General features: G+C 44.2%; 1 protein-coding gene across 1 annotated transcript in view; it reads left to right on the top strand.

The window, feature by feature from the left end:
• DSCAM (DS cell adhesion molecule) overlaps positions 1 to 13,934 on the top strand; it is a 701,711-nt gene extending 687,777 nt beyond the window's left edge. The window contains exons 21-23 of the mRNA XM_058732055.1: positions 7,707 to 7,860; positions 12,352 to 12,469; positions 13,838 to 13,934. Coding sequence (XP_058588038.1) covers positions 7,707 to 7,860; positions 12,352 to 12,469; positions 13,838 to 13,844 — 279 coding nt within the window. The 3' untranslated portion in view covers positions 13,845 to 13,934. The remainder of the gene's footprint in view (positions 1 to 7,706; positions 7,861 to 12,351; positions 12,470 to 13,837) is intronic.
• The last annotated feature ends 10,649 nt before the right edge of the window (positions 13,935 to 24,583 follow it).

The following is a 24,583-nucleotide window of genomic DNA, read 5'->3' as shown; positions in this document are numbered from 1 at the left end:
ATTTGCTTCACTACCCTGAGTGAACGTCTGATTATCTTTTTTCCCATTTGGCTCTTTTTCTCTTACCTGTGGCCACCTCTTGGACTTGTTAACGTTGGTTGAATTACGCACCATCTACGGATAAACGATTATGGAATTTGCAGTACACCCCTCTGTAGAAGGCATCTTACACTCCTGGAGGCAGCCAGTCTTGCTGTCTCCTTGCAGGGCCTACATGGAAGCATCCCTAACCCACCATGATGGAAGTGACAGCCAGCCCCAGGAACCTGCTCTCCTGCTGGGAGCAGGACTAGCCTTTGCCACCCTACATAGCCTTTGGCCTGATTGGTGATTCACCTATCTCTGTGTTCTTCCAAACTCCAAGCTCTCTGAGTGGTTTGCTTGGAGCTCCTAACCTCCTGGCACCGCTAGGTGGGCATGGACACGGACTTCTGTCAATGAGAAGCGCACCTGTTGGGATGAGCACCGGGTGTTGTATGGAAACCAATTTGGCAATAAATTTCATATTAAAAAAAAGAATATCTTATTCTTGGCTTAGCCTCTCCTGGGGCCCAGAGATGGATGATGGACAGGTCATCAGAATCAGAAAGCCCTGCCTGATTGATCTCACGTCTCTTGTTAGGAAGGAAGGTACCAGCATCTTTGGGACGATTCTCACTTGTGAAGCTCATTGCTAAAACTTTAAGACAACAGGAAAAGTCGCATTTAATATCCAGTTACACATATTATGAAGAAAACAAATCAACTCTTCTATTGTTTAAATTGCTCATTTGGCAACCTTCTGTTTTGAGAGACAGAAAAAATTGTGCCTAATTATGGCAGCCATAGGGAAATAGGCTGGTATCAGAGGGAGATCACACCAGTGCAACTAAATTTCCCGAATAACCAATAGGAACCCCTGAACAGCCCGACTCTTATTTCTCACCCTCATCTATAGAGAAATTTCATTCCAGCGGGAAGAATTTTCTATAAACAAACCTTTTTACTTTGGCTTTGGATGATCTATCATATAAATAGTGAAACAAATATTATTGCCTAAGAAATTGTATTTTTATCATTGATTTTATCCATGCCTTGTGTTGCAGATAAAAATTCAATAAAATGCCTAGTTTGGAGGTAGTCAAGAGCAAATTGTACCTTCTAGACAGGATGCTTATTGAGTTTTAACTAAAAGCTATGCGCCCTTCACAGAAAACCCTTATTTTGTAAATATATTTTAATGCTCTGTTGATGCTTAATGTTCAGTAGGAGGGATTGTTATAATTTGCACATCATTAAGCTTTGTAAAATTAATTTGGCAACAACATAGCCTTGGAACATTACAGAATACAAATACACACAGTCTTGGGATTGTCTCGTCGAATTGCTAGGAAACAAGCCAAATTCCCCCTGAAATTCTAGAAGGATTTTATTTCCCCGTGATCTTCTGAACACAAGACAGGACTGGTGTGTGTGAGAGGGGTGGGGTGGCAACGGGGGCAGGTAGGGTAACGATAGTGCATGCACATGAACGTATGGGCACACCTGAAGAACTTCTCCAAGAGCCCTATCGTCTCCTTTTAATCATCTGACAGTGTGTATATACAGAAGTCAAATACTGGACAATGGGAAATTCTCTGACTTTATTTCTTATTGAGTGAGCATGAGATCTCTGACAATGAACAGGTATAGTTAACATTTGCACCCCTTGGTTAATTATAGAGCTGGGATTGCAGTTCACACAGCCTAATGACCTACAGCTTACAGGGATAAAAGTAAACCCTTCCCGTGTCTGGTTGCTTGTAAATGGCAGTACTGGACTTGGGTCAGAAGCACTGAGCTTGAACCTCTGCCCACCATTTCTGCCACTCTGACCTTAGTGAGGCACTTACTTTGTCTGTACCTTAGTTTTCTTGCCTAGGTCTCACTTTTCTATCAAAATACCACACTGGGTGGCTTCAATAATAGATCTTTATTTCTCATAGTTCAGGAGGCTGGGAAGTCCCAAGATCGAGACACCCTCAGATTCAGTGTCTGGTGCAGGACTTTTTCCTGAGTTTTCATTGTATTCTCACATGGCAAACACACACACACACACACACACACACACACACACACACACGGAAGAGAGAGATAGAGAAAGAGATCTCTTGTTTCTTCATCCCCTTATAAGAGCACAAATCCCACCCATGAGGGTTCCACTCATGACCTAATTACCTACCAATGGCCCCACCTCCTAATATCACATTGGGGTGTTAGGATTTCAACATATGCATTGGAGGGGGCACAAACATTCAGTCAGTTCTGCCCCTGGCCCCAAAAAGCCCGTGTCCATGTCAAGTGCAAAATACATTCGTTCCATCCCAGTAGCTCCCCAAGTCTTAACTCACTGCAACATCTACTCTAAAGTCCAAAGTCTCATCTACATACTGGCTGAATCAGGTATGGGTAAGACTCCAGGTACATTCATCTGGAGACAAAATCCACTCCAGCTATGAACCTGTGAGACCAGGCAAGTTACATGCTTCTAAAATACAATGGGACATGCATTGGGTAGACATTCCCGTTCCAAAAGAAAGAAATAGGAAAGAAGGAAGGACTGATGGCTCCCAAGTAAGTCTAAAACTTAGCAGATCCAGCTAAGATCTGCTGAAACAAGAATAATCCTTCAGAAACAAGAATAATCCTCTTTGGTTCAATGCTCTACCAGTGACACCTCTGGGCTTGCAGTCTCTCCCCGACTTCTCAGGAGGGTTCTGCCCATGCTGTGGCTCTATGCAGAGGCTCTGTCCATGTTGCAGTTCTGCAAGGCTCTGCCAGGCAAGGCTCTCCCCCACTCAGCTCTGGGAGGTCCAGTCCTCTGGCCTGTTGAAACCAAGGCCATGACCCTGATGATCTCTGAATCTCCTTCAGAGCTATTCTTCCCTCTTCTTGAAGAACAGCATGAGTTGAGGGCCACGTAGCTCTATCATCCTGTCCCGTAGAATCTAGAACTCGGCTCTTTTTACTCCTATCCCGTCTCAGTCTCCTTAGGTTCAACTGGCAGTGTTCCTGCTGGTGTGGCTGTTTCAGTCCATAGTTCTCACCCACATCAATCTCCTCACCACAGGGCTGCTAGGCCACACCCTTACTGTTCTCACCCAAACGCACTTTCTCCTGTTTTTGCCACACGGATAGGCTGAGAATTTCCCAAATCTTTAAGTTCTGGTTCTTCTTGGCTTAACAATTCCTTCTCCAATTCATTTCTCTCTTTTTGCATTTTTCCATAAGCAGTCAGGAGGAGCCACACTTACAACAGCTAAGTGTCCAATTTCATCGCTTGCACGTTTGACCTTCCACAAAAACACTAGAACCTGAACGTAACTCAGGCAAACTTTTTGTCGCTGTATAGCACAGACCATCTTTTCCCATTATCCAATAACACTTTCCCAACGTCCATCTGAGGCTTCACTAAAATGGCTATTACCACCCACATTTCTACCCACACCCTGTGTGTGCAATCATTTATGTGTTCTCTAAGAAGAGGCAGACTCTGTCTCCAGTTCTCCCCTTCTTTGTGAGCTCTCACCAGTATCATCATTAACAGTCCCTTCACAGGGTCTTAGCTTTTTCTAGCATCAGCCTCAAGACTTTTCCCACCTCTGCCCAGTTCAAAGCCACGTCCATGTGTTTCTGTGCTTGCTACAGCAACACCCTACCTCTCAGTACTAATTTTTGTATTTGTCTGCTTGGGCTGCTGGAGCAAAATACCACGCTGGCTGGTTTAAACAACAGACACTTATTTCTAAGAGTTCTGGAGACCAGCCTCCACATCCAAGATCCAAGATCGAGGTCCAGTAGATACAGCGTCCGTTGTCTTCCTGGTTTCGAGATGGCTACTTTCTTGCTGTGTCCTCACATGGTAGAGCGAGAAAGCTCTTGGGTCTCTTCCTTTTTTATATAAGAAAGGGCGTTAACTATATAATGAGAGCCCCACCCTCATGACCGAATCTGAAGCCGATTAGCCCCAAAGGCCCCACTTCCAAATCCCATTATTTTAGGGATTAGGATGTCGACATATGAATTGTAAGGGAACACACACATTCAGTCCACAGCATTCCTCATCTGTAAAATGGATCTGATATCAGTCTACCTGTCTTATATGGATTCTTTAAGGAAGAGGTGTGACCTGTCTGAGCCTATGCCTCCTTGACATTCCCTGGTTCTTGCTTCATGTATTTTGAAGCTTTGTCATTAAGCTCATAAATGTTTAGGATTGTTATGTCCTCTTGATGAAATGACCCCTTTATTATTATGAAATTACCTTCTTTATCACTGGTAAGATTCTTTACTCATAAATCTATTTTGTCTGATATGAATATAGCCACTCCAGCTTCCTTTTGATTAGTATTAGCACAGTATCGTTTTTCTGTCCTTTTATTTCTAACATACTTGTGTTTTTATATTTGAAAAAGATTTATTGTAGGCAGCATATAGTTGTGTGTTGCTTTTATATCCATTCTTACAATCTCTGCATTAATTAGGATTTTAGATCATTTATACTTAATAGATTATTGATCTATTGATATAGATTTAAATCTATAATCTTACTACTTGGGTTTTTTATTCTCATATTTGTTCTTTTCTGCTTTTTTGCTTTTTTTTTAATTAACTGAGTATTTTCTATCACTTCACTTTATTTATTTGGTTGGCTCATTAGCATTATTTTACTATTTATTTTGTAATTTCAGTCATTTTTTAGGATTAAAAGCATATATATTTAACTTATCACTTTATACTTTCAACTGATGTTATACACTGCACATAGAGTACAAGGACCTTATAATAGTATGCCTCCACTTTTTCCTACTTAATATTTGTGCAACTGTTGTCATACATTTTACTTTTACGTGTGTTATAAACCCCACACTGTGTCATTATTACCTTTTGATTATCAATTATTTTTAGTGAGATTTAAAGAATAAGAAAAAATCATATATTTACCTTTGTAGTTACTGTTTCTGGTACTTTACATCCCTTTGTGTACATTTAATTTCTATCTGGTATCGTTTTCCTTCCGACTGAAAGACTTTCTTTAACATTTCTTGTAGTGTGAATCTGCCGATGGTTAATTCTTTCAGCTTTTTACATTTTGAAAAGTCTTTATTTCTTTTTAGTTTTGAAATGTATGTTTTTTTGAGTATAGAGTTCTAGGTTGACTTTTTTTCTTTTAGTACTTTAAAAATGTTGTTCCACTGTCTTCTTACTTCATGTCTTAATCAGCTCAGGCTACTGTAACAAAAATACCATAGATCAGGTGGCTCATAAATAACAGAAATTTATTTCTCACAGTTCTGGAGGCTGAATATCTAAGATCATGGTGCCATCAGAGTGGGGTTATGGTGAGGGACCTCTAGTGGATTGCAGATTTGTCATTGTGTCCCCACATGGTGGAAGAGGGCAAGGGAGCTCTCTGGGGTCTCTTTTATAAGGGCACTCACTAATCCCATGATCTAATCACCTCCCAAAGGCCCCCGCCTCCTACTGTCATCACCTTGGGGGATTAGGTTTCAATGTACAAATTTTGGGAAGACATTCAAAAGCACTTGGATTATTTTTGACAAGAAGTCTTCTGACATCATTGTTTTTGTTCCTTCACACATAACGTGACCCTTCTCTGACTACTTTTAAGATCTCCTATCACTGGTTTTGAGCAGTTTGGTTATGATATGCCTTGATGTGGTTTCCTTCATATTTCTGTGGCTGAGGCTCATTGAGATTCTTGGCTGTCTGTGTTTATGGTTTTCACCAGATTTGGAAAAATTCCATGAAACATTTTTCTGTCATGCCTCCCTTTCCTCCTTTAATGATTCCAGCTACATGTATGTTAGGCTGCTTGATGCTGTTCCATAGCCCACTAAAGCTTTGTTAAGTTTTGCACTCTGTTTTCTCTCCGTGTTTCATATATTAATATGTCTTCATGTTCATTGACCTTTTGTTTTCTCTGCAAATCTAATCTGCTATTAATCTAATCCAGTGTATTTTTCATTTCACATATTGTAATTGCATCTCAAGCTTTGACTTGGGTCTTTTTATATCATTCATGAATCTGTTTAAATTCTTTAATATCTATGGTCATAACACAACTATAACTGTTATAATGCCCGTTTCTGCTAAATTTAATATCTAGGTCAATTATGGGTCAATTAGGATTGATTGAATTACATTTTCTTTATGAAAGAAATGTTTCTCTGGTTTTTTCCATTCCTGAATTTTTTTTTTCTAACAGCTTTTTTGAGATATAAGTCACATATAAAAAAAATTCATGCTTTTAAAGTGTTCAAATCAGTGGCTCTTTGCATATTCACAGAGTTACACAACCCCGACTAATATCTAATGTTAGAACATTTATCATCATCCCAGAAAGGAACCCTATATCCTACAGCAGTCATTCCCCATTCTGTCCCAACTCTACTCTGCCCCTGACAGCTGCTAGTGTACTTTCTGTCTCTCTGGATTTGACTATTCTGGAAATTTTGTAAAAAGGGAATCATAAGTATGTAATCTTTTGTGGTTGACTTTTCTCACTTAGTATAGTATTTTCAAGATTTATCCAAGTTAAACACGTATTTGTACTTCATTTCTTTCTATTGTTGAATAATACTTCGTTGTGTGGATACAACACATTTTGTTTATGCGTCCATTCACCAGTCGATGGATATTTGGGCTGTTCATATCTGGAAAAATTTTACGGGATGTCAAACATTACAAAATTCACCTTGTTTTGTACTGGATATTTTCACTGTTATAAATATTCTGGCTTTCGTTCTGGGATGCAGTTAAGTTAGTTAGTGACAATATCATCTATATGAATTTTGCTTTTGATATTTGTTAGGCAATACCAGTGTGGTATTCAGTCTAGACCTAATTATTCCCCACCACCGAGGTAAGACCCTTATGCGTTGTATCCAATGCCCTGTGAATCTTGAGGGCTTCTAATCCGGCTGGTGGAACAGGCACTATTCCCAACCCTGTGTGAATGCTGGGCACCTTGACCTCCAATCCATTCAGGTAGTTGTTCCCCTAGTTTCTGGTAGTTTACTCGAATACCTTCACAGATCTGCTTGGCGGCATACCCAGGTGGGACTGTCTTCAGATTCCCAGAGTGCTCTCTCTGTGTAGCTCTCTCCTGTGAACACCAGCCTCTTCTCAGTCTCTCAGGTGCGAATCCTTAACTCAGGGAAGCTGCTGGGCTCCTCCTGGACTCCTTCTCTGTGCCACAGCCTGGAGACTCTCACAAAAACGTAAAAATTCTGCAATCATAGGCTTACTTCGTTTGTTTTCCACATTTCAGAGAGCTCTGTCCTTCATTACCTTAGGCAATACCTTTGAGACTGTGGTTATACTCTGTGTGTTCTCTGGTTGTTTGGGGTCGGAGGGAAAATCTGTTCTTGTTACTGTATCTCAGCCAAAAACATTTGGGCCATGACCCATCATATAAATGGCTAAATTACTCATTGGTGGCTGCCAAAGCGGCTGCATAGAGAAATGTAAACTCTCTATGTGTATATGTGAGATGTCAATATCAACATCAGTATCAATATCGATATATCCCAGCCTTTTAGAAAAGGACTAGTGGTGACTTTTGTCTCTGAAGATAGATAATATGTTGGTAACCACGCCTTTAGGAAGTCCCTTTGTGCCATTTGCCTCCTTGAATGTGGGAACATTTGTGTCTCCTTCCACAGGTGATCAGCGAGTTTGAAGCCTCTCCTGACTCATTTTCCTACAGAATTCCCAACCTGAGTCGGAACCGTCAGTACAGCGTCTGGGTGGTCGCAGTGACTTCAGCTGGGAGAGGAAACAGCAGTGAAATCATCACGGTAGAGCCGTTAGCTAAAGGTGTGCCATTGTAGAAAAGACCTCATTTCCCACCGTAATTGGACTGTTTTTAAATCCCTGTTCTATCAGAAATAAAGCTACGGTGCCCTAAAAATCCCCAGAAAACCAGAACATCACGTGTTATCACATTTCAGCGTAAGAAATAAGGTTGCTGCTAGCTGGCACTGGGCTTTTGTGCAAATCAGAAAAGACTCCACCGAGGGTTAGTGGCTTTACAACTCAAAGTGCCTTAAGAAAGTAAAGACAAAGAGCCCCCACTCACCCCTTGGGGTAAGTGAAAATCACCCCATAGTAACTCCTCAAGGAAGTTGTACCTTCATCAAGATCAGGCATCGTATTTCTTAAAGAGAAATGTTTATTTTATTCTGGAAACTTACGAATATAAGAAAATCGTCAGTTCTTCTTGCATTGAGAGAATTGCTATAAGCAAGACCTTAATTAAGAGTGGGAAGTCCGAGTCCCCAAAGAACAAAAGGTTCCTAAAAACGAATACGGTATCTTCACACTGAGATGTTATACTGGTCCTTAGAAAGCACATATAGGCACAGAATAGTCTTACGCTACTTCGGGTAATTGCTCCCCCCCAGTGTTCAGGGTACCGCTGTATTAGCACTTTTCACAAGTAAATGTACTAACATCACAATTCCAGGGCCAGCAGGAGGTGCCCCCTGATTTTGGAATATACCACATTGGCAATGTTTTCCTAACAAGGCTGCTAGGTGCCCAAAAGAGAACGGAACACTCCAAGATTCCGATTTTACCTCTCAGAGCTCATGATAACGTGCTTATTAGTGTGATGCTAAGAAAGAAGCAGAATAGAGTAGGGAGGGAAAAGGAGAATACTGTCACATTTTGAACACAATTACAGTTAGAGAGTAAATATATTGTTGCTGAAGAAAATTAATTCGTGGATTTTTTTGTCTATTAGAATCTTTGATTATGATATCCAGCCACCCCTAACGTACCCTCTCACATTTAGCAACAGTGATTATCAGTGGACGTAAGGACTGCACTGTGGGATAAAAGCAAACCAGCACATGAAATGCTGCAGTGGCTTTACTTCTTCTCTCCTGCTGTGTGTTCAGTGTCAGGCAGGTGGTTGGAAAAGTCCTTTTTCTCAAGAGACATCTGGCAGGAGGCAGAAATGGAGAGGGGTCAGCACTCAGACACCCCCATACCTGGGATGGGAAGAGCCTACCGGGGAGACAGATTCAGGTCCAGGAGTAACTCTGCAGAACACCAGCTTTCTCTGGGGAGGGTGAGGCACAGGGGATGCCAGAGAGGAAGGGGTGAGGGCAGACAGCAAGAAGAACCAGGAGCATAAAGCCAGGAATAACAGAGATGTTTCGGAAAGGAGGGAGAGGTCTGCCATGGCGGCAGCTGCTAGGAGGTCAAGGCAAACAAGACTAGAAGTGCCCTTGGGTTGGCCACACAACCTCGCTGACCTTGAAAGCAGTTTCCTGGGGATGGGAGCTGGTTGAGGGGACAGAGGAGATGGGAGGTGAGGAAACAGGTCTGCTTGGCAGAAAGTTCTCCAAAAACACACACCACCTGGAAGAAGCCACAGGCCAGAGTGAGGATGGGTCTCACCCAAGGAAAGGCTCTGGTTTCACTGTGGGCTAATGTGTCAGCCAGCAGAACATGTTTGTATGGTGATGGGAAAACCCAAGTGGAGAGGGGGAGGTGATAATCCAGGAGGAAGAGCAGGGCCACAGGGCTGAGGTTTGGAGGAAGAAGGCCAAGGGGGCTTATAGGTTTGGTGACAGGAAATGCAGAGTTCCCAACCTGGGTTTTCTATTTCCTCTGCCAAGCATTAGGCAATTTGGGGTGTGGTGGAGAAAGGAGTTTGAGAAAAGGAAGGACAATAGGAAATCATCACTGCAGAGAAGCGGGAAGGAACTTACTAACAAAGCAGTAAGATTGGAAGGGAGAGCAGACAGGTCAGCCGAGGTCGGTGATTGTAAATGTTTGGTGGGTCCTCAATTCTCTGTTGTATGGATTTCTCCCAGAAATGTTCAGCTTCTCATGTTCAAGTGGGGTTCCCTCAGAGTTAGGCTTGATCCAGATGGGTTTTCCAAAAAGGGACTGAGCTAAGGAACCTCTCAGGCACGGAGCAGATGTTCTAGATAAAAAGCTCCACCCAGAAGCCCCAGACACTGGCAAACCACAAAGGCTGACAGGATCAAGCTGGAGAGATGAAGCTTCCGGCAGCCCAAGGAGACTGGTCCGGGTTATCCTGTCATTGCTGGGAGATGGATGCAGGCAGCATCAGTGCAAATCTGTCGGTGGGAAGCAAAGTCCAAACTCTAGAGTTCGGGACTCCAGAGTCCCCGCAGACAGGACTGCTGTTTAGCAGATCAAGTGGCAGAACGGAGACATGGACCCAGTCCCGGAGGAACACCATCCCGAAGGAGCCCAGGGCCAGGGTCGAGCAGTACAGGACCCAGGAAGGACGTCCAGGTGCAGGTGGATTGATTTTCGGAATCACCTGAGGTGCGCGTTAAGACTCCTTAAACCCATCAAAGAGCCATTGAGTCACAGATCAGCATAGGAATCTGCATTTCTAACAGAGATTCTAGATGATTCTCTTGCCTGTGCCCATTTGAAAACCAGTTCTGGTGAGCTCTGTAGCTTATTAGTCTTGGAATTTCAGATGAGGACCCTTGACCTTCCAGCTGCCCCCAGTGGGCATTAATTCTACACACTGAGTGTGTCGGGCTTCAAGACAAAGTGGTTCTGGCCTCTGTTTCTCAAAATGCTGATGGGAAATTATTCATAAGGCCTGGAATTGATTTTAAGGGTTATAGCTAACACATGACAGCACTAAAATGGAATAGAGTCAGATAGTCTAGACTGACTTGAAAGGAGAAAAGTACAAAAGATCGGAATGCATGAAACGTGGCAAGTATTAATTTGGGGCACTTTGTTTTCACTCACGTCCCAATACGTGTATAACTTCTAGATTCAACGTGCAGTTTGTTCCTTACAGTGGGACGGGGGATGTTCAAAAGCTTGTTAAGTCCCTACCTCTAGCTGGATTTCCTGATCATCCCAATTTTGCTGCAAAAATACTCCTCATCCTATAAAAGGATGGTCTGAAGGGCTTGAAATGGAGCATGCCATACCACCAATGCCAGAAGTCCAACGCGACCTGACCAAAATATTTTTGTTACGATAAAAAATTAAAAAACGTCAATGACTGAAAAAGTGGCCTCCACCTTAGAATACCATGGAGAAAGTGTGCCGTCCATGAGCCGTCTCTGAAGGCTCTGCTCTAAGGAGGAAGACCTTGCTGTAATATTTGCTGCACAAAACAGGCTCAGCTTCTGAACCCACCAGCATGCGGTTTCAGTTCTGGCCCACAGCACTCCGAACAATGAAAATAAGAGTTGTTTGGTAAACCTTAATGACCAAGGCTGGTGTTCTAGACCGGGATGCCTCTGTAATGACTTGACTCCATATTTCCTGAAATTCTAGGGCTTTCCTGGAGAGCCTGCTCCCCATGCCCATTGGCCAGTCCAGACCCTCAAGTCTCAGATGATTCAGGGTCCCAACACTGGTCCAATCTTTACGGGTCTAGAACCAGACTGGGGCTACCTTCCATATGTGGTCTCTGTGTCTATGTGTCTGGGCTGGCTGAGCTTCCAGAGGGTGTGTCCCAGAAAGCAGTATCCCGACGCGTGGCAAAGGTGGGGCACATTGTTTCGCTTCTGGAAGACTTATGTCTTGGGGTCAGCTTCCGTGTCTCACCCAAGAAGATAGCGCTAGGAACCTGTCAGGGCCAGCTCCTCGGTCTGCACGGAGGCCCCTGCCGACACGGGTGCACCCGGGCTCTCTCCTGTCTACTCCTGCTGCTTTGGGACCGTGCCGATACCAGATGCCTCTGGCAGATGCTTCTGTTGGAGCATCTGAATCACTGTCCCAATCAAACAGTGTTCCTCGAGAGAAGCCACTCTGAAAACATTCGCTGTCCTTAACGTTTGTGCCGAAGACCAAACTGATACAATAAAGCCAGGAAGGTACCACAAAATTGATAAATAGAAGTTGTTCCGGTTTTACCTCTCCATCTTTTGGGGCTTTATGCCCTGTATTGTCTATTCTCTCCGATATTAAAAGTATATTGAATGTGCATTTTTGGTGTTGAGATAAATTGCTTAATAACGTGCCTTGACAAATAATTGGGCTCATAGAAAACACAGCTTGGGGCTGCTGGGCTTATGAAGACCCAAATATGTAATTTCGGCTCCTCACATTTAGTCAATAGGAGGGGAAAATGCTCCAGTAGGGATTTTCAGGTATTTGTATGTTCTTCCAAAGACAATCCTTTATACACATCCTGATACCAGGGAATAGTGTTGACAGGTGTGACATCAGTTGGCTGTGCTGCATTCACCCTTGTAGGGGGTGTTACTATATTGGGAAAGGTCATTTTGGCCTTTATGTCACTAAAGCCATGGTGCAATTGGACTTCTGCTGTGTTTCGTGCTCCAGCTCCGGCACGAATCCTGACCTTCAGTGGCACAGTGACTACCCCATGGATGAAAGACATCGCCTTACCTTGTAAAGCTGTTGGGGACCCTTCTCCTGCAGTAAAATGGATGAAAGACAGGTAACCAGTAACCTAATGTATGCCTTTAGTGAAACTCTAAGACAGTACATCAGACATACCAGGTTGGGGCTAGTGGTCTAATTCTATTTCTCCAGGAAAATTCCAGGAGACATCAAGTCTTCTGGTGGAGAGGAAGTTGGGGTAGGGGGCAGAATCTCGGCTTCAGCACCAAAAGGGTCTGGTGTATTGTATCAATCTTCTGTAAATTCAGAGCCTTTCAATTCATAAGAGAATGCTTGAGAGGAAAATAGTCTAACCAACCCAGTGATCTCTGCACTTCATCATGTAAATTTCCTCTATAACCAAGATGAACACTCCCACCCTCATATGAGACCGGGTGGCCATTTTTCTCCTTCTGAGATAATGGTCCAACTAACCCTACCTCCAGTGCTCTGAGAAATAACTTCAAGAAATGGAATGCATTAGGACTTCGCTAATAGAAAATCTGGTTTTCCACATTAATAGTAACTATTAAGATAATAGCAGCCAAGATAGGAGGGGGAAAGTGGGTGAGATGTGTTCTGTCCTGTAACTTTTCTAAGTGCTTTCTCTATGTTCAGAAGAAGAGACTGGAATATAAATAAAGGGCTGAGACTTCACTAATGAGCATGGAGATTTGATATAAAATGGGTTCAGAAGAGTGCTGATTTTCAAAGAAAAGCACTTAAAAGATATAAACTATTGAAATAATGGTCTTGGCCCAGGGACCACTTTTCTCCTCTCTTTTAACATCAGTTAATCCAAATAAAAATAAGTAAATAAAAAATAAGTAAATAAAATCACTTAATCCAAGGAAATGAATAAGCTCCCAACGGTCAAGAGGCATTCCGCCTGACGAGAGGATGACCCTAGGTGACTGGACAGTCGCCACCGTGGATACGATTATGATCACAGGGAGCTCCCTTTACACTGAGACCAACTCATCACCGTCTTGAGAGACCACAGTCCACTTTCTTTGTCAAAATCATCAACACCTGTGAATTTAAGCAGATCTACAAGAGACCCTCAAATTTAGTTGTCCCTATGCGATTGGGTCCAAATGGCACTTCTGTCCCAGAAGGAATTTTTACAAGAGGAAGTCGCCGTGCGTACATGGTGGAGGAGAGAGAGAGACACCCATTAGGGATGTGATGGGCCCTGACAGATGTGAGAGCCAGAATCCAAGCCCCCAGCGCAGAGCTAACTTCCACCATAGCCTGTTTTTTTTTTACAAAGAACGAAATTCAGCCGTTTGATTGTTTATGTCATAGAATCACAGTTTAGTGCCAAATGTGTTATCCACTTCAGAAAGGACTCTTTATGCTTTTCCCCAGTCTCAGCTAATTTGGATTGTAATTTCTTTAATCTGTGCCCTTTTCTTCCTGTGAGGCAGTAACGGGACACCCAGCCTGGTAACGGTTGATGGGCGGAGAAGCGTCTTCAGCAACGGGAGCTTCGTTATCCGAACCGTGAAGGCGGAGGACTCCGGCTATTACAGCTGCATCGCCAATAACAACTGGGGATCGGATGAGATTATTTTAAATTTACAAGTACAAGGTACAAAACCCGGGGACTCTTTTTAACGGCCTCTTTAGATGCGTGCCTATATGCGAAGAGTCACATCGACCTGATCTAAAAATCAGCCTTTCTAAGGAGCTCATTGCTATTTTCTAGTACAAAAATAGATAAATGCATGCTCATTTTGGAAAATGGAATGCTGCCAATCAAAGAAAATAGAAACGTTCATCGTCCCAAAGATAACGCTAGAAAAAGGATAAAAGATATATCGTTATTATCTTTTACTAACGTTTTTGCGTCGTGGAGGAAGTTCATCTTGATAATGTCCACCAATTGCATGGTTCCTTTTACATATGTGTAAGTGTAACCCACAAGACATAAACAAAAGATAGGCCTAAATTGAGGTCTTCTATCTGCTAATTGGCTAAACTTTTCTATGCAATGTACATTAAAAGGACTCCAACTGAGCAAACTGCTATAATATTTGGTGGGGTTTTTAATACAGCGTATATGGTTTTTCTTGATATCAGACACAAAAAGTACATGACAAATCCACGATGGTCAAATTAAAGCCAGGTGTAAAATCCCAAGTGGTCACCATCTCGGTTCAGGTTTGGTTGCACAGTGATACTTTATCAGTAGAAAAATCAAAGGGTATGCTTCTTTGGATTTAAGTGGTGTCACATTAATAAATCACAGCGAGTAACAATAAAATTAGTATTGTCCTCAGTGAGAGACGAGGGGAAGGGAGCAAGTATATTTTTAAAAAATGATGCAAAGTCGATCTGCAGCTTCAAGTAAGTTGGAGCCAAGAGAATTCCATGGTGTTTTAGAAGACTGATGTGATATTGTGACTCTTAAAGGGGTCAGTTTTCCCCACCTTCAATATATATGGGCCTCTCTCAGAAGAAAAGAGATGGGCATTTTATGGGAAGCTTTCTATATCATTTGGATAACATGATTCTGAATTTCTTCCATGGTTCTGTCTTCGGTGCTGATCCAAAAGAATATTGAGGTCCATCGGTTGGAAGTTATGTATTCTTCAAACCTTGTATGAGTATGCAAGTTCTTGTGTAGCCACTCAATGGCACGCCTTTGATTTTCAGAGTTGAGTGTGTGTGTGTGTGTGTGTGTGTGTGTGTGTGTGTGTGTGACATCTTGGAAGAGTAGCTTAAAAAGTGGAAATTTTTACAGTTCTTTTTCTCACTAGCCATTCTCACCTCCCCCTCCCCCTCCCTGAGAACAGAACAGCTAAGTGGGTGCCACTTACCTTTCTCACTTGAATCATGGCTGAAATTCAGAGTAATGCATGCATCCTTCGTAAGTTGAAAGAAGATTTCAATCAGCGACGAACAACTCGGAAATTCAAGGAATCCGAGCGGAAGTGTGTTAGATATAAATCCAAGTAGAAATGCGGTTTTTCGTTAAGTGATAGATTCAGTCTGCTCTATCTCTTTAACCCAGGACATCGATGAAATAGACACTCTGACAGGAGTGAATTGCGTATTTTGGCACCCTGAAACACTTACTTAATAAATGGTTGTTAAAAACGATTTGGTAAATGGCTGTTAAAGCAGATGAAAGATGTGAAAAACTGATTCTTGTCTCCTAAAAACTGTTCCCTATCTAGTTCCACCTGATCAGCCTCGGCTTACAGTGTCCAAAACAACGTCTTCTTCCATTACCCTCTCGTGGCTCCCTGGAGACAATGGGGGCAGTTCCATCAGAGGTAATAAGCAGTAGGTTGTCCACAGCCGTTAATTGTCATTATCCCCAATGGTGTGCCAGTAAGTGACACATCTTCATCAAGTAATCGTTATGTGTTAGTTACAATTAATTCTCCCACTACCTCAACAGCAAGCCACACATCTATTTTCATGGTATGTGCTGAAACTCATCATCCATCCAAGGCATCTCATTCACAAATTTATCATTATGCATCCAATTTGAGTGAAAGATTAACAAAGGCAGGAGAGAAAGAAAGAATTTGGTAATCTCTCCCCCAAGATTCTGCATACTGTTTCTTCCCCATGTTGTCAACACTCCGTCATTCATTCACTCTTGTACTCAATCATTCATTCAAATAACCCCAGTTTTCGTTCTAACTTCTAAAACACGGAAAGATGGAGAACCTAGAATTTATATGGGAAATGATCTATTTGCACAAAGCTTTTGCAATTAGTCCATAGCAGAAAAGAGTAAAGGATGTTTGTCCTGAGGAACAAAATAGCGTGATATTTCTACCGGCGTGAAGTTGGGAGAGCATCACTCTAAGCAAGCTGTGGCCCCAGGAAAGGAAGAGAATCTGGAGGAACAGACTGAAGATGCACAGGGGTGGGGGGCTAGTCCTAGAGCACATGGGGGGGGGGGGTAGCCGGCTTGGATTTCCAAAAGCAGAGACCATCCCTTCTTCTGAGTAAGGAGCAGACAATTGGAAATAGGGGCCATCTCAGGGCAAAACCAGTGGGATGCTGGAGTCAGCTCCTTCCAACTCACGAGAGCAAGCTGTCTTCTCTCTTCCCCACCTTGCACTTACTGACTACACCCAGGCTGGGGATCTTTATACACCACAGAAATCAGACATGCTACTGGTCAGGGCTCCATTTCTTTCTTTCTTTCTTTCTTTCTTTCTTTCTTTCTTTCTTTCTTTCTTTCTTTCTTTCTTTCTTTCTTTCTTTCTCTTCCTTCCTTTCTTCCTTCCTTCCTTCCTTCCTTTCTTCCTTCCTTCCATTCTTTCTCTCTCTTTTTCTTTCTCTTCCTTCCTTCCTTCCATTCTTTTTCTTTCTCTTTTTCTTTCTTTCTCTTCCTTCCTTTCTTCTTTCATTTTTCTTTCTTTCTTTCTTTCTTTTTCTTTCTCTTTCTTCCTTCCTTCCATTCTTTCTTTCTCTTTTTCTTTCTTTCTCTTTCTTTCTTTCTTTCTTTCTTTCTTTCTCTTCCTTCCTTCCTTTCTTCCTTCATTTCTTTTTTCTTTCTTTCTTCCTTTCTTTCTTTCTTTCTTTCTTTCTTTCTTTCTTTCTTTCTTTCTTTCTCTTCCTTCCTTCCTTTCTTCCTTCCTTCACTTCTCTCTCTCTCTCTCTTTCTTTCTTTCTTTTTGAACAGCCGGTTGTTAAACATTTATCAGCACTCCACTGAGTGAAAGGGAGGATCTTCCCTTTAAAAAAAATACCACTTGGCTTATTGGGTAGTGAGGATGTGTTTGTGGTTTTGAGGGAGTGTGGGGAAGTGAGGAAGATTTGTAACAGCTGCCATGTGAAATGCACAGGGAGTCATTAATAGACCAACAAAGTCATTGCCAAGAGGGAACGAGGCCCCAGCTGCAGATAAATAGCCCAAATTGTGATGGTCACAATTTTCAGTTTAATGACTTCCTCAAGTGGTGCCGGACAGCTGGGAGGAAAAGTGGATCTCAGGTTACCAGAGCTGATGACTGGCCCAGTAAGTGTGGCCAGAAGTCATAAGAGTGAGTGAAACCAAGTTCCTGGTGAAAATGGCCTCCTGAAGATTCTAGGCTGGTTAGAGAACATTGTTATGGGGGAAAAAATGGGGCATTGAGGTAAGAGATCAAGGGATTCTAGGACCCCAATCTCAAATGAAATGAAGTTTTGGTTCTGTAAGCATGAGAGCAGGGGAGAGGTAGTACAGAAAGTGTCAGAGTGGAAGGTCTTGGAGATGAAGCCAGTTTTAGTAATGAAGAATTTCCAAACAAAGACAAATGGGGGTCCCTGAAACACAGTGGTGGCCAAAGCCATTGGCACGGGGGATCCCATTGCCAAGGGTTATAAAAGCTTCCCAGATGTGATTTGGATGGAGGAAATTAGAAGGAAAGTATACTCCCAGTTATGTCCAGGGCAGCAAGGAGGTGGTTTGGGCAGGGCTGGAGGGGAAGCCAAGAAATGATGTTGGGAGCATGGGGAACACAAACCCTCAGCCACCTGTCAGGTACTGAAGGAGATTTGAGGGGTGCAGATAGGAACCCTCAAAGAGAAAAGAAGGCTGGGAAAGGAAGAGGGACCCCAAGGATGCAGAGGACCAGAGGGGAAGGAAGGAGCAAAGAACAGGGAGGTTGCAGACCCTGACCCCAGAAGGAAGAATCGAGGACAGGGGACCTCCATGTGGGAGGTCTGCAAAACACTTAATGCTGCCAATGTGGGGTTAGGAACCTCTATAGTGCAGAGCTGAGAAGTGTCTTGCCTGTGTTAAAAATGGAGCCCCACGGGCTGGAGGAAGATACAAGCCCACTGGTGTGGAGGCACCATGCACCAGGCAGACTGGTACCTGGGTTGTCGGGGTATGAACATGGAGGAGACAGGGACAGAGAAAACCAGACATGTTTGACCCCGGGAATTGGCTGGGGCAACAGGGGTGAAGGCCATACCAAGGAGGAATGCCTCAGTGATCACAAGGGCCAGGAGTGCTGGCTTCGGAGTCTGAGGTGGGTTTTGAATCTTACTGATGGGGCTCTAAGATAGTCCCCTAACCTCTCTGGACTTCAGGGTCTTCACCTCACTGTGGAGACAACCACTGTCTCAGAGGTCCAGATGAGGTAATGAAAGGAACGGGGTGAGGACAACGAATGGCACATGGTGAGCACTCAAGAAATGGACGGTTGATGTTCGTGGTAGTAGGAGTACAGATAATAGTGGTCATGTGTGGAGATGAACTGTTGGAAGGATTTTTCAGACAAGGAGAGGCAGGTTGCCGTTGAAGTGTTGGGATGGCTACAGGATTTAGAGCTGGTTCCCTTTGTGGTTGTGGACTGGGTAGGGGTTCGTGGATGAGATTCCTACCCCCTTGATCACATCAGTCCAGCTTTTCCAGAGCTTTGGTTCTCTTGAAAATAATTCAGCTTCGGATCATGATGATAGCCCAGGATTCAGGCACGTGTGCTCTGAAGCCAGATGTCTAGAGATTTCGTGCCTACTCCCTGCTGCCCACGCCACCTTTTTTTTTCCTTAAATTTTTTTTAATGATGTATTTTATTTATGAGAAAGAGAGAGAGAAAGAGAAAGACAGATTGCGAGGGGGGAAGGGCCAGAGAGAGGGAGACACAGAATCCCAAGCAGGCTCCAGGCTCCAAGCTGGGGCTCAAACCCACGAACCATAAGATCATGACCTGAGCCGAAGTTGGATGCTTAACTGACTGAGCCACCCAGGAGCCCCCACTACACCATTTAAAAGGAAATGGGGAAAAAGTGGTTTTATTTTCACCATCCCACTTAGCGATACACTATAGTAATGTCGGGTATGGCCTAACTACTAATGAAAACATCATCATGGCCCTCCTCCTAGCCTAGGTTCAATTTCCTGCATCAGGGAGACTTCAGATGTTCTCTTCCAAAGATGTGTGAATTCTGAGAACTTTCACCCCATACAAAATGAAAACGTCCACCAGCTTCTAGGAGAACGGAAATAATGCTCTTTTAAATATCTCGTGCTTTCTGTAGGATACATATTGCAGTACTCTGAGGACAACAGCGAGCAGTGGGGAAGTTTTCCAATCAGCCCAAGTGAGCGCTCTTACCGCCTGGAAAACCTGAAGTGTGGTACTTGGTACAAATTCACTCTTACTGCGCAGAATGGAGTGGGACCAGGACGCATAAGTGAAATCATAGAAGCGAAAACGCTGGGGAAAGGTATGTATGCCTTCTGGTTTCTACATTTCCTGTTTTCGAGATCGAATGGGGGATCGGAATCCCAAAAGATGCATCATATATTTGCACGCTCGGTTGTGAGTTTGAACCTTGTGGTTCCCGAAACAGGTCTGGAAGTGTTACAGTGAAATGAGAGAGGTGGCCAGTCTTTAGAGAATATCCTGGTTCTCTTTTTTCATTATCTCATTTGCAGTGGAGAAAAGGAGTAGCAGTTGAAGATCAAGGGCTTTGGTGCCAACATAAAGTGCCCTGGCTGGGTGGCCATGAAATAAGACATTTGCCCTGTCACCTTCTTCTGGTGTGATCTTCTTCCTCAGTCACCCCATGACCCCTGCATCCAGAACTTTTCACATTGCCTCAGAGGCCTCCCCCTTTTCAGGTGGGAAGTGAGTGGGATAGACTGTTGACCTTTAATGTGAATTGGTTTTTAATCTGAAACATGGACGTTGGAGGAGATGAACCCCGAGAGGAAAACGACACTCAGTGGTGTAATTGCAATCTGGGGACACCAGTAAGAGGAGGGGTACAGTGGCACGTGGGTGTAGGTGAGGCAGTGAAGAGAGAGTCTTTGTGGCTCCCCCTCACATCTGACTCCCATCTGGTCCACGGGATGGCAAAAGAGCTAGAGATGGGAAGACAAAGGCGCTGTTTGGATCTGGCACCAGAGTTGCGGATAAGATGCGACCAGGGTTCAAAGGGTGAGGTGTTGATTTATGCAGAAATATATCCATTAGGCTCTGGGCTCCAGCAGGAAGTGCTTGGATAGCAAGGGATACCTGCTTGCACTTCCCAAATTCAACTAGACTTCTCTTGAGTCAGATCTGTCCGCATGAGAGTAGAAACAGGTCAGCTCGATACACAACACTGATTCCTTCAGAACCACTCAAGGAGGGGCTCCTGGGTGGCTCAGTCAGTTAAGCACCTGACTCTTGATTGTGGCTCAGGTCATGATCTCACAGTTGTGAGATGGAGCCCCACATCAGGCTCCGTGCTGAGTGTGGAACCTGCTTAGGACTCTCTCTCTTTCCCTCTCTCTCTCTCTCTCTCTCTGCCCCTCCCCTGCACTCTCTTGCACACGCTCTCTCTCTCAGATAAATAAACATTAAGAAAAGAAAGAGAACCACTCAAGGAAACGCATTCATGAAAATAGCACTGTTCTTCAAGAGCTCTAAGATACACAAAAATAACCCCTACCCACCCAATTTTCCCTCTCCCACCCAGGTTATTATGGTTGGAGACTGCCCATTGGTCCATAGGTCCCTATAAATAGCGGATACATTGCAAGTGGCCTATGATCCAGACTTGGGCCGAACTCCTCCCCCAGGTGGGGAAGGCAGCCAAAAGAAGCTGTGTGACTGCTCTGACAGCCTTCATGGGTGTATCCCATGAGCTGACCCCCCCCCCCCCACTGTGCCTTCCCCCTCAGAGCCCCAGTTCTCCAAGGAGCAAGAGCTCTTCGCCAGCATCAACACCACGCGCGTGAGGCTGAACCTCATTGGCTGGAATGATGGCGGCTGTCCCATCACCTCCTTCACACTTGAGTACAGACCCTTTGGGACCACGGTCTGGACCACGGCTCAGCGGACCTCTCTCTCCAAGTCATACATTTTGTACGACCTTCAAGAAGCCACCTGGTACGAGCTGCAGATGAGGGTTTGCAACAGTGCCGGCTGTGCGGAGAAGCAGGCCAACTTCGCCACGCTGAACTATGATGGCGGTAAGCCGGCTGGCTTCACAGCCCTCCTGTTTGTGTCGCAAGACGTGTGCATGTGCTTACTGTCCCTCTCCCATTCGGCATTCATCCTTGGCACAGGGCGACCAGCGCCCACAGAACCCTTTAGGCATCAGGGCCATTCCGTTGGCTCCCTGTGAGGCTCCCTAGTTGACTGCATTCACGTGACCATGGCTCTGTTCCAGAAACAAGGGGCTGAGGGCCAACGGGAATCTCCTTAGGGCATCTTGGTGCAGGAGTGATTTGTCTTCGGGCTGAAGGATTCTTAACGTTCACTTACCGAACACGTGGTTCTCTGCCTTTGTCAATGACCGTGAGCTAACGCTGCCTTTGTTGTCTCCTCACCCCTCCCCCACCCCATCCCAACCCACATAACTTCGTCTTTGCTCTCATTTAGCCCTTAAATTGCATGCGCAGAAACAGTTTTCATGGTAAAGGAGCTTATGTCAGGCCCTGAATGGAAATGGAGGCACTGATGAAAATAGAATAGTGTCATAAGATATTAGTGTGTGTCCCGCCCCCCTGCACGCACACACACACACACACACACACACACACACACATGCAGTTCGCATGGCCTTTCTGAAAACCAGGCGAGGTGTCTTGTGATGTTTAGTCAATCAAAAATAACTGATACGAGTTTTTATCCTTTTCTTTTTCCTACAACTAGTATCAAAGGCCATTTACTGACATCTGAACAAATGCCCAGCCCCGTGAAGCTGAAAGGTAGTGTGTCATTGATTGCTCTGTGGTTAGGGAACTTTAGAAAGTCTTAAATAGCAGCATATGGGTACTGATTTCTGCAGCTTTGTGGCGACTTTCACTCAGGGAAAAGCAGTGAGTAAGTTAGGAGCTCAATCACAAGACCCACCACAGTTCATCAGGATGCTTGGAGCTCCTGGCTTAGCATCCCCCTCGCCCCTCTGAGCCTTCTGGCCAACACCACTGATTAGGTCAGACCACAGAGCTGGATGGCTTAGCCCAGAAAGTCTATACTGGAGCAAATACCCCAATGCTTTATTCATCACTAGGCAGGCTAAAGGGTGTCCCCTCCTCTGCTCATGTGTACTTGGGATCTTGCTTAATTAAAGCTCTAGCAAGAACCTCTTTGGGGTGGAGGCTATCCTGCCCTAAGCAGAGTGTCCGTGAACCCACAGACCCTCAGAAACAACCAAAGGAAGCCGACAAGGTGACGTGGGCTAGGATCCTCATTTGCCCGTTTTCTGTGGACTGTGCTAGATGGCCCAGAACGAGTTCTTCCTGCTCTGGAACACTGTAAACCCATCCCCAAGTCTCCTTTCCGGGGCCATCTCTCCACAAAGTCCCCCTCAGCTGGAGTCCAGACCATGCACGTAAGAAGGCCCTGCGGTGGAAGCCTTCCTGACATTGGTTACACCAGCCCTCAGTTATAGGCAAGGGATGTCGTTCAAGGGTGTCCCGTCTCCAAGCATCTCCCACAGGCAGAGAGCAGCCCTTCCTATCGGCTTTCTCTTCCAACATGGTTTAAGTCTTTGATCTTACAAAATAAAGGACTTTCGCATACCAAACACCTTGCTTTGTATTTAGGAGTTCCCCCAAAGCCCTCTGCTAGCAGGTACATTTTGGGGCAGTAAGCGTACTTGTTATTTTAGCGTGTAAGTAAAATAAGTAAGTATTTACGCTTAAGTAAGCGTACTTCTTATTATCGGCTTACAGTAATTGACTTAAGATAATCACATGCCGGCACATCGCTTCTCTGTAATCTGTGGACATGCCAGAGCACTGGGCCTCGGCGTGCACATTGGCGATATGGTCACACTAATCTTTGAATTAGAAACCACTCAACATGCAGAATTGGAAACTATGATTCAAACTTACAAAGCAACGTGCAGATTTTAAATGCTTGTCTTCTAAAAAAAAAATTTAAAAAAAAAGCAATGCTCTCATTTTATCCAAGGTCTTAGATTACAATCACGCAAAAGTCCTGTGAGCTACATTTGATTTTCTGAAATCTGAAATAATTTTATCGCAGTAGGAAACAAAAATACATACTTATATTTTCCTTGAAAAGGATTATGGATTTCTTTGAACTGATCCCATGGATCTATAGCTTCAACATCTCTTTTGTCACATCTGGCTGAAGGTTTTCCTTTGATTTTTGGAGAAATGGACGTGGGCAATTAGCCTCACGCCCGTGCCAGTCAGACCTCAGATGCTTCCCCTTCTTTCTTTGACTCTTTCTTCTGCCATTTCCTTAGTCAAACGGTAGCACGGGTCCTTCTGCCGTCTTGCTTTTGCAGACCGTCTTCACTGCATCCTCTTACATGGGTTCTGAGCATCCCAGACTCGGGATTCCAGCTAAAAACACTGCACAGTTGGAAGAACCCTTTTCTTGGCCTCGGCAGATAGCATAGGGGACTGGGATTCTGTTATCCCTGCTCTACTTACGAAATGCAGGCTGAAGACCATTGGTGTGCAGGGACGAATTGCATTATCTTTGCATTATTTTTTCCTAAGCCCCTGACTTCCTGGCCCTTGGTTTACCTGGAGAATACAGTGGGCTGGAGAGTCTTACATAATGGAAGGTGCCAGAATGCATGCCCCATGAAGTGAGGATGTATGTTTGAATCTCTGCACCCATTGTGTTCAGGCTGTGCGTAGAAAGCAGCTTGAAATAACTCAGAGTTCAGTCTACTTAGTCGTTTCCTTATAATTCTAAGTAACTTAAATTTCATGACACTGTATCATAATGCCTGATCATTAAGGAGCTTGCTTTGGGGACCTGGATGCTTCCTCTTTTTCCACAGCTCTTGTACCCTAAAAGGAGAGCTTCTAAAGTAGAGTTGATCTTAAGCCTGTGATAAAAAACAAGGGAAGAGCCCCACAGAAAGGGATGTTAAGCTTCTTTAAGCCAGTGTGGCTGGTACAGTCTCCCTTCAGACTCCTGTCCACTTGCCAGACCTATTGTTCCTTCTTTGATGTGCAGCTTTTCAAACAGCCTCCGTCAGTTGCCCTGAGGGTGACAATTCCAGGTAGATGCATGTGGCTTTTTAAAGCCCCTCGCCTGGACAGTGTGGTCTTCAAGGGCGTGCGCCCAGCAGTACGTTGCAAAATGAAGTCCCTTTCAAAGAAACGCGCTTCACCCTTTGTGCAGATCCCAAGCTGATGTGCTGCCGCATAAATTGAAAGTTGGGCAGAGGAGGGGCGTGAGAAAGTAAACAAATCAGCAAGGACCTAGATAAAGAGTTCCTCTCA

This window comes from Neofelis nebulosa, chromosome 5 (genome assembly GCF_028018385.1).
Source record: "Neofelis nebulosa isolate mNeoNeb1 chromosome 5, mNeoNeb1.pri, whole genome shotgun sequence".
Lineage (NCBI taxonomy): Eukaryota > Metazoa > Chordata > Mammalia > Carnivora > Felidae > Neofelis > Neofelis nebulosa.
Note: the sequence above shows the minus strand (reverse complement) of the source record. Positions and strands in the feature narration are given on the sequence as shown.